Here is a 14,091-nt window from a genome sequence, read left to right on the forward strand (position 1 = left end):
AAGTCATTTAGAAGAAATGTGTACAATGACAGGCGATTCTGAAGAGCATAAGACCTTGCCAGGCGAGGGGAAAGATTAGGGGTTTTTCCTAAAATTATTCTTTTTGCATCGAACAAATTTTTTTAGGCTTTTTGAATCATTCCAAACAGAAAAGGTCCTTAGTTATTTTTCTCTTAAGTTAATAGTTTTTGTTATATAAGCGATTGAAAATTTTGAAAATTGCGAAATCAGCCATTTTTAACCCAAATCGGACATTTATCTAAAAATTTCAATATTGGCAAGGTACGCAGATATTCCTTAAACATTGATTGATGAAATCCCGAAGAGTTTTTGCAATATAATATCGAAAACGGCTTTGTTTTTTTAATTGCTAATCAAGCGGGCGCTACACTGTAGTATAATTGAGGACGTTTGAGCTTGCATAAATTCATTATCTCGAGAATGGGCAAATTTGAAGAGAAATACTCAGACAGGTCGATTTTTATTTTTGAATTAGGACTTTTTGGTATATATATAATACTAGTGACGTCATCCATCTGGGCGTGATGACGTAATCGATTATTTTTTTAAATAAGAGTAGGGGTTGTGTGATAGCTCATTTGAAAGGTTATTTAATTCTCTATTCAGTAATATAAACATTAACATAATTATTTATACAGGGTGTACAAAAAAAATTTTTTCTTCTATTTGTCAAATTTAATCAAAGTTAATTTAATAAAAAAAAATTTTTTGTACACCCTGTATAAATAATTATGTTATTGTTTATATTAGTGAATAGAGAATTAAATAACCTTTCAAATGAGCTATCACACAACCCCTACTCTCATTTAAAAAAATCATCGATTACGTCATCACGCTCAGATGGATGACGTCACTAGTATTATATATATGCCAAAAAGTCCTAATTTAAAATAAAAATCGACCTGTCTGAAGATTGCTCTTGAAATTTGCCAATTCTCGAGATAATGAATTTATGCCAACTCAAACGTCCTCACTTATACTACAGTGAAGCGTCCGCTTGATTAGCAATTAAAAAACAAAGGGGTTTCCGATATTGTATTGCAAAAAACTCTTTGGGATTTCATCAATCAATGTATAAAGAATATCTACCTACCTTGGCAACTTTGAGATTTTTAGATAAATATCCGATTTGGGGTTAAAAATGGTCGATTTCGCAATTTTCAAAATTTTCAATCGCTTATATAACAAAAACTATTAACTTAAGAGAAAAATCACCAAAGACCTTTTCTGTTTGGAATGATTCAAAAAACTTAAAAAAAATTTGTTCGATGCAAAAAAAATAAATTTAGGAAAAACCCCTAATCTTTCCCCTCGCCTGGCAAGGTCTTATGCTCTTCAGAATCGCCTGTCATTTTACACATTTCTTTTAAATGACTTACTCAAACACATACTTAAATTTAAACCTTACAGGAGAAAGTTTATTTTACCCCCTAAATTTGCACTTTTCGATTCACCTGGTAGATACACGTGCACCGCTGAGGCCTGCCAGGTCATGGTTTTTAGCTTTGGTGTGCTATGAATTATCACTCTACAAATTTCTAGCCTTACAGGACGACCGTTAGTCAAAAGATTCACTAGCTCTTAGACTACTACCGGAGAGTTCATATTTCGTTTTTTCGATATCGCCTATTTTAAAAAAAGAATTAACTTTGTCCAGAATAATCTAAGGACAACTTTTTTAAACTTGTCAACTTGTTTATAAGCAAAAAATTGCAATATTTTCCAACTCAATCAAGTTCGGCATTGTTTGAGGTGATTTTTTCTAACTTTTTTTAAATTCGTTTGATAGAACTACTCTTCCTCTTGTTTATGCTACCCGTAGAATCATTCTAAGTTCAGTTTTCTGCCTTATTATATTATCGCAAAAAACAGTGTTTGGTATATACAAATTGAATAACTTTTAAACTAATTGATGAGTCAATTTGTGAAGGAGGAATTTCAGAATTTCAGAATTTCAGAAGGTGGAGAATATTCACATTTCCAATGACACATTGTTCATAGTTAAAAATGAAGTAGTCTTTATTGATACTAAAAAAATGAAAATATTTCGAGAGGAATATGAGCAATTCATTAATAAAAACATCACAAAAGTAATGACTGTCGATGAAACGAACAACAAATTCCAGATGAAATCCAGAATATTGATGGATATTATGTAGATCAAAGTTTCATTTAGCACCCTCCAATATTTAGCTATGTTTTCAGACAGAAAAAAAATAATATCTGTTCTTGCGGATAACAACTCACACCGTCCCTCCAGTTCAAATATTCAAAAATGTTAACTTTCCGACGAAACTATATCGCCAAAATTTAAAGTACCTACGTATTAGAGTGAGGTAAATCCACACTGGATAGGTACGTAAAAATCAAAGTCGGAGACTACAAAATCTAAATACACGTTCGGATATAGTATCAATTCAGTTAATTGGGCCGTTTTTTATAAAAAGGACCAGCTCATTTTTGTATAAATGCATTGAGATCAGAAATTTCCCGGACGATAAAAAATTAGGTAGTATTGAATGACCTCCTCGTTCACCCGATCTGAGTCCCAAACATTAGTTTTATTGGGATAATTGAAAGGTAGAATTTAAAGAACTAAACCAACAAGTTTTGCAAATCTAACGCAAATAATTATCGATGAATCCATATTAGAGAATAATTTCATCTACATATAGGATATACTGTTAAATTAACAGTAGAACATAGGGGAATTAATAGGAGAACATACTGTCGTCGTCACGGCAAAACTCACTAAGTCCACTTTTGTCAAAATTGAGTTAAGTGTCCTGATTAATATCAATTTTCATAGTCTGACGAAAATAACGAAGTCCTGAAAAGTACGTCGAGATAGTTGTTTAAATCACTGAATATGCATAAGTTCAAAATTACCATTTTGTTGTCAGGCAGACGTCACTAAATGTTCGTTTTCTCAGATCTGTTATTTTGGACTTAATAACTTTTGCCCGACGACGACGATACATTTGACTATGTAGACATTAATTTAGCAATGTAGTAAACATTTAGGTGCCGGAGGTATTCCAATTGAACTCATTAAGCACAGCACGACACAGGCAAAAGAAATTTTAGTTAAAATATTCAACGGATGCCTTTTAGGCAATAGTGGCGTGCCCTCTGAGTGGAAAAACTCCATAACTACCCTATATACAAAAAGGGTGGTGGGAAAAATTGTAATAATTACAGAGGCATTAGTGTAACCAGCTCAGTTGGAAGACTGTACGGACGAATAATAAAGAAACGGATAGAACAGGAGTGGCAAGATTCCGAAGAACAAAGTGGATTTAGGGCAGGTAGATCATGCACAGATAACATTTTCTGCATAAGGCAACTACTAGAAAAACGTTCTGCTAGAAATCTAGAAACTCACATGGTATTTGTAGACTTAAAAAAAGCATACAATACCGTTCCCAGAGAAAAAATGTTTGAGCTATTACAACAAACCACTTTAAATAGAAAATGCATCCAAACAATAAAAGATCTCTATGCTAATGCAACAAGAGCAATTAAAATAGGAACGAAACTTTCAAATAACTTTGAAACTTCGAAAGGCCTTTTGCAGGGATGCTGTCTGTCGCCCACTTTATTTAAAATTTACCTTACACATGTGTTAAAATATTGGACTAGGAAATGCCAAACAATGGGTATACCAGTAGGAGATTCTTGTTTTGTATACGTTGCTATTTGCTGACGACCAAGTTGTGATTGCTGCTGATAAAGATGACGCCAGTTACATGATTGAAACAGAAACATGATTACAGAAAATTGAAAGAGGAGTACCGAAAATGGGGTTTGGAAATGAGCATGGAGAAAACTGAATACCTTGTAGTCGGAGGTGATACTGAAGACTTAGAATTAGAAGGGGAATAAATAAAAGGATGTGATGAACTTAAATATCTAGGTTCTATTTTTGACAAAAACTCATCAACGCAATCAAGATATAGAATATCGAATAAGTCAAGGAAGAAAAGCTATAAAACAGCTGAATGGCATTTGGTGGAGTACAGGACTGCAAAATCAGACAAAGAAAAAAGTCTACCAAACTATCGTGGAAGGAACTATCCTGTATAACTCGGAAGTGTGGGAAGTAAAAGACCGACAAAATAAAAGACTTCAAGCTTTAGAAATGGACGCGCTTAGAAGAAGCTGCAGAATATCTAAACTGCAGCATATCCCAAACGAAGAAATAAAAGAAAGAATGGAAGTAGAAAAGGATAAGATTAATATGGTACGGGCATGTCCAGAGAATGGGACCAACAAGATGGCCCAAGAAAATGATCCAGTATGAACCACCCGAGAGAAGAAAAAGAGGCAGACCGAAGAGAACATGGATACAAGATGTAGATGTAGAGAAAGTAATGAACAGTAGACAACTCAACGAGGAAGATATTCGTGACCGAAAAGCATGGCGAATAGAATGAGGGAAACGGCGGATGCTGTAGAACACCCGATATATAGTAAACATTTAATTATTATGTTCAAATTTAGGTGTACATAGTTTGAACCAAAAAATTTATTGAGACGATGAGTCGCTTCTAAGTTTTTGTTTTATATTTTTAATATTATATAAGGATTTTAAAGGTTTTTATACACTACTTGAAATTTGGCAAAATATTTGGACAAATTACAAGATAATTATCCGATTTAAATTGCAAAATATATAATGAGCAAAACGGTATAATAAATATCCCCTTTACTAAAAAGATATTGATGACCTCGTCTAGTGTAAGATAGTGACGCTAAAACTTAATTGTTTGCAAAATAAATAGAAACCTGAAATAAAAAATGGAGCTGTCAGAGATATATCTCCGAGTATAATAAACTTAACTAGAAAGATAATAAAATCTTTCAACATTATTTTATGAAACAAGAATAACATTAAAATATAATTTACAGTTGAAAGGTAAAACGAAAATAAGATTAGTTAGACAGATATGTTTAGAGAAATTGAGTAAAACAATATTAATTTTAAATGCCTTTTTAAATATAATATCCATTAAAGTTGAAAAGTAACTATCTGGCCTTTTTATCTAGCATTGAGCTTTATTTTCCCAAAATTTCTATGTAGTCCATTTACTCACGGTTTTTGCTCGATATTTTAAAGAACCGCTTGCTGGGATGGACATGAAATTTGGTATACACAAACACATTAGGCTAACATGTTAAAGAACAAAAGTGATATTGTGCCGATATGTGCTTTTGTCCTGAGGGTACCTCGGAAATCCATAGTTTAATTGTAAGCAGAAAATGTTAGGTATATGTACAGGTTATTGTCAAAACTCGAATTTCAGGCACTCGTAGGTTTGACTAGGCAATCCTCAGGTCTGATTGACGACGGTCTTAGTCAAAGCCCGAAATAAATTACAGTTTCGGCCTTTGACTAGTTAATCCTAGGAGAGACTAAGTTGGTCAGCCAAAGGTCGAAATTTAATTATATGAAATCGAGGTTTGACTAGTCAAACCCCGATCAGCTATTAATATGTCGTAATTTGTTAGATTAGGTTTAATAAAACGTCATTTTTTAATTTTAATGTTTATTATTTTTATATTGTATATTTTTATATGATAAAAACTAGTTGATATATTAAGTAAAATCCTTTTCCGAAAATCGGTCAGGAATTTAGACATTTTTGACAACATTTTTAAAAGAAACGTTCAATATTTCCTTATACATAGCCATTGCCTGAAAACGAAAAATAACTGTACGGAAATGTTATTTCCTTACTGTACCTAAGGAAATATTTTTTCCACCTACCTCTACCGAAAGTATACTTTTCAGGACCTGATTGTAGGGAGCAAAGTTGTACTTTTCCTCCCTAGGGAGGAAAAGTAAAAGTGACGTCATTCATGAAATATAACTTATTGACGCCCTGTACAATATCTATTTTCTATTACGTAAGTATCTATACATTTTAACGTTTATTTATAAAACACCCAGTATTTTGCAAAATGGCAAAAAACAGTAAATTGTTATTTTGATTTAACAATGTTTACATTAATAATTTGACTTATATTTGACAGCTGACAGATACATTGTACCTACTTGTTAGTTTTAGTTTTAATAAATTTTGTTGGTTAGTTACATAAATAAATTAAGTAAAAATGAAAAATGACTAGTTATTAATTTGAGGAAGGTGGAAAAACCATATGTATAACATGGGAGTAAAGTGCCTTTTCCTCCCTTGAATGATTACTGCCCTCCGCTATGCGTCGGGTAGTAAACTTCATTCTCGGGAGGAAAAGTAGCACTTTCCTCCCTTGTTATACAAATAGCTATTTCCTTAGAGCAGACCAAAAATACTGCCAAAAATAAGGAAATGCGTCAAATTTGACAACTCAATATTTTTGTTGCTATAGTTACAAAACCTGTATTTGAGTCAAAATAATAATAATATGTCCCATTTGAAAACTTTAACCTATTTATGTTAATATAATTTAAATGTTCGATTTTCGGAAAAATAGTATGTATACCTGGTAGCAAAAGCCACATTCCCGGACTCTGTATTGCCTTGTATCGGCTTGCGCCTCGAGGGCGCAAAAATCTTTACATCGTCCGGGAATGTTAAGCTTTTTCTACTAGGTACACAATGTACTATTAATTATAAAAGGTATATAATATATTAAAATTCCCTAAAAAGGGATACATCACCTGTGCAGAACGTTATCGATTTGATTACAAATCATAATCAGTGCTGAACAGGATGCTCACGTGCTAAGCCATCAATATTGAAAATATTTGGGTAAACAAGCTTTAAAATTGTAGTCATGGAAACATTGACGAAAATTGTTATAAGTAACATGGATGTTGTAAATATTGCATAATTAGGCCCCGGGCACCATTTGACCCTCACTTGAGTTGAACACGTTCAGAGATTCAGCTACCTCATTTGTTGAACATTTAATGTTAAACAGTTTCCATGACTGTATAATTTTAATGGATTTTTGCCCAAATATTTCCAATTTTGGTGGATTAGCATGTGAACATCCTGTTCAGTACTGATGATGATCTGTAATCAGATCGAAAACGTTCTGTATATGTGATGTAGCCCTTTTTAGGAAATTTTAATAAATTATATACCTTTTATAAAGGATTTGACTTAAATTTTTTGTGATATATGGTATACAGCCAGCTACGTGAGTGTGGGAGCACACTTTAAATCTTCTTTCTTTAAATCGCATGCTTTAAAAATCAGACTTCCAAAGTCAAACTTTTAAAAAATTGTATCTCTTACAATTCCCTACAAAAGAAACTTTGAACGAATGAGATATCTTTAAAATTACAGAAGTTACCGTTAACAACTACTTATAGACCAGGACGCATCTGTAAAAATATTAGTACATTTGGACGTTGAGAGGTGACCCAAATTTTTTTGCAGATATTGCTTGAAAATAAATCAAATAATAATATTTGAGTTATTCTCCCTCTCAAAAAGGTCCGGAACATTGTTTAAATGATCATAATGTCAAAAAACGAAGGAAAAATTCGATCTTTTTCTTCGTTTTTTGATTATAACTTTAAAAGTATTCATTTCCGAGAAAAGTTCTACTAACATAAAAGTTGAATAATTAAATTTCCTACAATATAGAGTTGGTTAAAAATTTAAAAAATAGTCACCCTTGTTGCAAAATAGCAATAATTTCGAAAAAAACATACAAAAACAAGTATTCGCATTTTACGTTTTTCGACCATTTATGCTACACTTAGGACTTTCATATTTCACCCAGAAAATCTTTATGATACAGTAAAACAATATTGTAAATTTCGTTAAGATCGGTTTCATAGATTTTGCAAAATAAATTTTGAAATCCAGCTTTCGCAAAAAAATTCATTTTTTCAAAATGTTACAGGACTGAAAATAAAGCAGATAGCAAGTTGAAATATTTTTGCGTATAGAAGTATACTGTACCTTTCATATGCAATTTTGAAAAATTTAAATCGATTAAGACCACGACGTTAGGAATTTTTTTAATAAACATTAAATATTGGTGCTACGCGCAGGACAGCGGATAGTTTTCTTTTATTGGACATTCCAATGACCTTTGATAATGATTGATACATTTTAATTTTTATTACATTTCGATATAAAGAAATAAATTTGTTTATTGCAAAATAAAAACACATACTCTATCCTTTGAAATAACACTTTAATTAGCAAAAACTTTCTTTGTTCATATATTTTAACTAAGAGAATAAAAGTTTATTATTTTTAAACATAATATGCAATTGTTTAAACAATATTCACAAAAATTAAAATATTAAAATACAACAAAATATAGAGTAAGAAAATAATATATTAGATAAAGATTGGAAGAAATTTTGGTGGAAATCAACTTGTGTGAATCGAACACCGCTGTCATGAGCGTAGCACCAAAAACTAATGTTTATTTAAAAAATTTCCTGACGTCGTGGTAATTAATCGGTTTTAATTTTGTAAATTTCAAATGAAAAGTACAGTGTACTTCCATAAGCAAAAAAAAATTCAACTTGCTATCTGCTTTATTTTCAGTCCTGTAACATTTTGAAAAAATGAATTTTTTTTTGCGAAAGCTGGATTGCAAAATTTATTTTGCAAAATCTATTGAACCCATATTAACGAAATTTATAGTATTGTTTTACTGTATCATAAAGTATTTCTGGGTGAAATGTGAAGGTCCTAAGTGTAGCATAAATGGTAGAAACACGTAAAATGCGAATACTTGTTTTTGTATGGTTTTTTCGAAATTATTGCTATTTTGCAACTAGGGTGACTATTTTTTAAATTTTCAACCAATTCTGTATTGTAGGAAATTTAATTACGCAACTTTTATGTTAGTACAACTTTTTTCGAAAATGAATACTTTTAAAGTTATAATCAAAAAACGGAGACAAAAATCGAATTTTTCCTTCATTTTTTAACATTTTGATTATTTAAACAATGTTCCGGACCTTTTTGAGAGGGAGGATAACTCAAATATGATTATCTGATTTATTTTCAAGCAATTTCTGCAAAAAAATTTAAGTTACCTCTCAACGTCCATCTCAAAACAGATGCGCCCTGGACTATTATGTTTTTCTGTCAATTTTTTCGGAGCGTATAAATAGCTCTAATTTCAACTATTTTGGAGCAGGAAAATACTCAACATTAAGATCGCAAAAGAGTGAGAATAAATTAAAAATAATGCGACAATTTTTCGAAAACTTCTTTCCTGACAATAGACACGAGAGCCCTCAGGGCTCGAGTGACTATTGCCGATTGAAAACTGGTTTGAGAAGCAAATTGGAGCATTACATTTTCTTATTTATTCTTACTATCGTGTAATATTCGTCAAATTATTCTTTAATACTTACATAAAAAATTCAAGCATAAAGAAACATTCAGTGATATTGTCAAAGTGAAGTTTAGCAAATATTCCGACGAAGATATCAATAAAATATTAGTTAAAATTACTTATAGCTAAATAGAGTTTTATTCATGAAATAATCTTACCTAATTACTCTCGACCATTTAAAATTGCCGATGCGTATTGTTCTCGTGTCAATTTGATCTAAGGTGCAAAACTAAAAGTATATTAGTGTTCATTTTCTTAAATGTGACAGTTGTCAAAACTTGGAAACTCCCTGTAACTAAACAGAAACAAAATACCTCAAATTTATTCCCACTATAATAATGTACAGTAGAATATTCCCAGTATAATAATAATCTGATTGGACAGAATTTAACACGTGATGGAAAATCTTACTACACGATTGGAAATTAAAATCATTAAAAAATAATCGTAAAATAGTATATTGTACAACAAGTGAGAAGAAAGACATATTTTTCACGAGCGCAGAAGTTTGTTGATCAGCAAATCAAGCGAGGGAGAAATATGTCATTTTCTCATGTGTTGTACACTGTACTTTTTCTATGGATCCGGTTTTGTCAGGAGTTCAAACTTTATATAAATAATTTAGATGCTTTTTGGTAAATTAGATATGCATAAACTGAAAAAAAAAGTACATATACACGTAGGTGTTTAATATTTTTAAAATTTATATACGTTATTTATTTAAAATTCTAATTACCAGTTATTTTTGAACAGTTTTTAAGGTAATCCCTGGTAAATTTTGCTTCAACACATTGTGTTTGACAACACTAATTGTGTTTGTATTGTGCATGATACCATGGAAACGGCGATCGTATGTACGGAGAATTGTAGGAAAACCCGTGAGAAAAAATATTTCTCACTGCAATGGCCGACTTTTCTCACTGCGTGAAAAATTGTTCGTTTTGAATGTATGTAAGTAGTGAGAGAAGTTGCACATTGTATAGCATCCATAGAAAAATATAATTTTGTTAACTTACAATAGCATTTTAATTTTTTTTACAATTGTAATTTTTATAGGTTTATTTTTGAGGGTCGAAAAAAACCAAATACTCAAGAAATAATAATAAAAATAAAAAAATATAAAAAAAAAATTAGGAAACGCTTTTCTTTAGTTAAAAGTGACTAAAATTAAAAATATTATAAAGAATCAACTAAAAAACAAAAAATAAAAAAAAAATGAAAAAATCTAACACATTCGTCAAAGAAAAGCGTGGCGCATCTTCATCGAATAAACTGGTTTCGCCCCACGCTTTTCTTTAACGAATGTGTTAGATTTTTTCAATTTTTTTTTTATTTTTTGCTTTTTCGTTGGTTTTTTTATAATATTATTAATTTTAGTCGCTCGTAACTAAAGAAAAACGTTTCCTAAATTTTTTTTTATTTTTTTTTTATATTTTTTTATTTTTTACTTTTTAGTCTTACACTTTTCAAATATTAAAATATATCGTCATGTTTATTAAAATATGTATAAAACATGATGTACTAACATGAAATGTTACGTCTGAGTCGGCAAAAAACTTGAAACTTTATTGTTTGTTTATGAAGCATAACGTAAACAATTAACGTAAATAGTGAAATTATGTATAGTTCATACCATTAGCTACAATCCGTGAAAGTTTCAAGTTTCTACATTGTAAAAAACAAGAGAATTAAGGAATTTTTAATTAAAATCTTTTTTTTTTATTTAAACAATTAATAAACAAAATTTTTTTTATTGATTATTCGTGTATTGTTCCCACGAATGCATATGTCTGCAAATTTTCATTCATTTGCATTGGAAAAAAGGCAGTCAAATTAACGTCAAGATTTGACGCAAACTATTGAACTAAATAAAAGCGTTTAATACGCTTTTTATTGTAACCCATTAAGCATTTTGAAATTATAGTGACCAATTTGTATACATTAATGTTTCATTCTTAAGGGTTGAATTGAAGGTTGAGGGTCTTACGGTTCTTTAATTTTAATTTATAACTTAAAGTTATATCATATACAAAATTTATATGTACATTATATCCATAAGTAGATTTATAATTAGCAAAATAAATATTAAACTATCATAAAATAGGATTTAAAATTTTAAAGTATTGCAAAATTAGTTTTTGAATAAATTTATTTGTAAGGGTAGTTGATATGGGTTGAAAATATTAATTACAAACTTAAAATTAATTTCATTATAAACGAAAAATAAAGCTTAAATCGCTACAAAATGTATCGTTATATAATTTAAAGTTGAAAATATTTTTACCTAAAGGCAATTTTAAGGGTTGAAAAATAGTTATATACTAGAAAATACATTAATATATGAGAAACAAATCTTTGTCGTGTTTACAGATAATTTAGATTTAGATTACGTTTATACTAGTATCTGTTGTTTTTAATTTTTGGTAAAAAATGTAGTTTTCACACCTTAACAACAAAGATCGCATATTCTAGTCATATCACTTTTGAAGAGGAAGACAAGAAAAGCTCATTTCCAAAATTTCATCTAAATTGAAGCGTTTCTTTAGAATTCGGAGGCTTTGCAATATTTTACCGTTAGTGGACTAATGGACTAATACAACGATTCATTTATTTGTATCTTTACAGTTTAATCGGGTTCCTGAAAATTATATCAGGGTGCAATTTTAGCATGGATCAGTACAATCAAAAAACTTACCTCTGTCTCTGATATCCTGTTCTTGTAAATCCTGTAGATTACTATCACCAGCCAACCAGTCTGGTTCAACTTCCTGATTCTGCACCGGATCCCTAAAGGCCACTTGTTCTGTAGGAAATATCACTCTAGGTCTTCTAGAAGAAGCAGTCCAAGCGGTTTGGTACCGCGCAGAAGGATCAAAATAGATTTGCCCTTCAGAATAATTGTCCCTAAATCCCTTATATCTTCTGGGAACGCGGAAATGTTCTACCAAAGGTAAACTTAATCTAGGGGTGCGTGCATAATACTGTTCATTAACTCTGTTAGCGTTGTCTGTCACAATTCCGTCTATACCTTCTGAAGATGGTCCTGAGGGAAATACAACAGGAATTCTTAAAATTTCTGATCTTTCTACTGGAGTCACTAAGTTGGGTTTGAATGGCATAATGTGAGTAAGACGTCTATTTTGGAAGATTCTGTTATTATTTGAGATTTTGCGGTAAAAATCTGCAGGAAGGATCTCTCCAATATGTTCTTTATCTTTATTTTCAGCTACGTTAAAGTCATCTCTCCTAATTGGTTTTGTGAATATGTCATTCACCATTTTAACCATTTTTTCTTCCTTATGTGGCAATGCTACTTCCTGTTGTTCAAACTTAACTTCATTTTGCACTGAAAGATCTTGTTGAACTTGTTCTTTAACTTGTACAATTGCAGTTTCTCTGTTATTGGTTATATCTTCCGGGACAACTTTTTCCGTGTTTTTATCTGGTTTAAAACTCTCAAGATAATCTTCTTTAGAAATACGACTTCCGTTACCGATTGCGTAATTTTCATCCAGGTGAATTTCTTTTTCGTACAACTTAAGAAGTGGTCTGATGAAATCTTGTTCCAGTAATGCTTCGTAAGAGGATTTTCCCTTGTTATGAAAGCCTTCGTTTGTGTTACTTTGTGATTCATTGTTAATTTGTCTTAAGTAGTTATGCAATCTGGTTAATCCTTCGTCGTTGGCGTTGGCTGCTGTACCAGGATGTCCACTGAAACTGGGTTGCGTTGCATCATTCGTGTTATATGGTTGTTCTTGAGTATAATTATTAGGAGGTCCTTCGTTTGGATTATCAAACGGTGCAGGATGAATTGGAGGATATAAGGGTAAATTAAGGTTGTTGTCCAAATTATTTTGAGCTGTAGCTTCAGAAATGTTTGTATTTTGCGACCCCGTTGTAGGAAAATCTTGTAAAGTAGAATAAATAGCAACAGGGGGCAGAAAATCACTCTGAGAAGTTTCTGTAAATGTGTTCACTGGTGGTGAAGAAATTTCTGTAAATGTGTTCACTGGTGGTGGCAGCATACTTTGTGGGTCCACAGTTGGAGGATGCAACTCTTGAGGATCTAAAGTGGGCGGCTGTAGGTCTGTACTTAAAAATTGTCTGTCAGAAATTTTTTTTGTATCATCTTCCATCTTCTTTATATTTGTAACAAAAGGGGTGAAAATGAGAGCCGGCGTTTTTAAGGGATAAAATTTGATAAAACCTCCAGTAGGTTTTTCGTATGGAGGATCAGAAGCTTGAATCAAAAAAATACTCATGACAAGCGCCAACAATGATGAATGTATCCAATTCATTCTGACTAAATTCCATTTATTGTTAACGTCGATGTGGTCACTTTTTTCCTATTGTCCTATTGTCGAAACTTATGCTAATATCACATGAAATTACAGAGAGTTGTAGTTAACAAAGTCCGTTCATATTTTCCGTTGTACGCGCAATCCAATCGTGCCCGAAGAGTCGACAAAAAAACAACGAAAATAAAGCAACCGCGAATCACTTAGCACAACACCCGTGGACATCACAGGCCGACTGAAGCATCTAGATGGCCATGCTTAGAGAGTTTTAACTTTCACGCATACACACACCACTTTCACTTGAACTGCCTTAAGTCAGAACGTAAGCGAGCTGAAGATGGAAGACCGCTCGATGCATAATAAATAATACGAGGGATGATCCGGAAATTTTTGCTATTAATGCAATGTGTTGTCATTGCAATAAAGACAAAATTAGCCATTTATTAAG

The 14,091-nt window shown here is 31.5% G+C and overlaps 1 protein-coding gene across 3 annotated transcripts in view; it reads right to left on the reverse strand.

Moving 5' to 3' along the window:
• The window catches only part of LOC114335606 (uncharacterized), a 342,737-nt gene extending 328,847 nt beyond the window's left edge, over window positions 1-13,890 (reverse strand). For 2 of the 3 annotated variants that reach the window (XM_028285875.2, XM_028285865.2), the window contains exon 1: window positions 12,041-13,885. In XM_028285875.2, coding sequence (XP_028141676.1) covers window positions 12,041-13,643 — 1,603 coding nt within the window. In that variant the 5' untranslated portion in view covers window positions 13,644-13,885. Of the gene's footprint in view, window positions 1-12,040 lie in introns of all 3 variants that reach the window. The other variant, XM_050653330.1, reaches the window with a different exon arrangement.
• Between the last annotated feature and the right edge of the window lie 201 nt (window positions 13,891-14,091).

The sequence above is a fragment of the Diabrotica virgifera genome, chromosome 6, assembly GCF_917563875.1.
Source record: "Diabrotica virgifera virgifera chromosome 6, PGI_DIABVI_V3a".
Lineage (NCBI taxonomy): Eukaryota > Metazoa > Arthropoda > Insecta > Coleoptera > Chrysomelidae > Diabrotica > Diabrotica virgifera.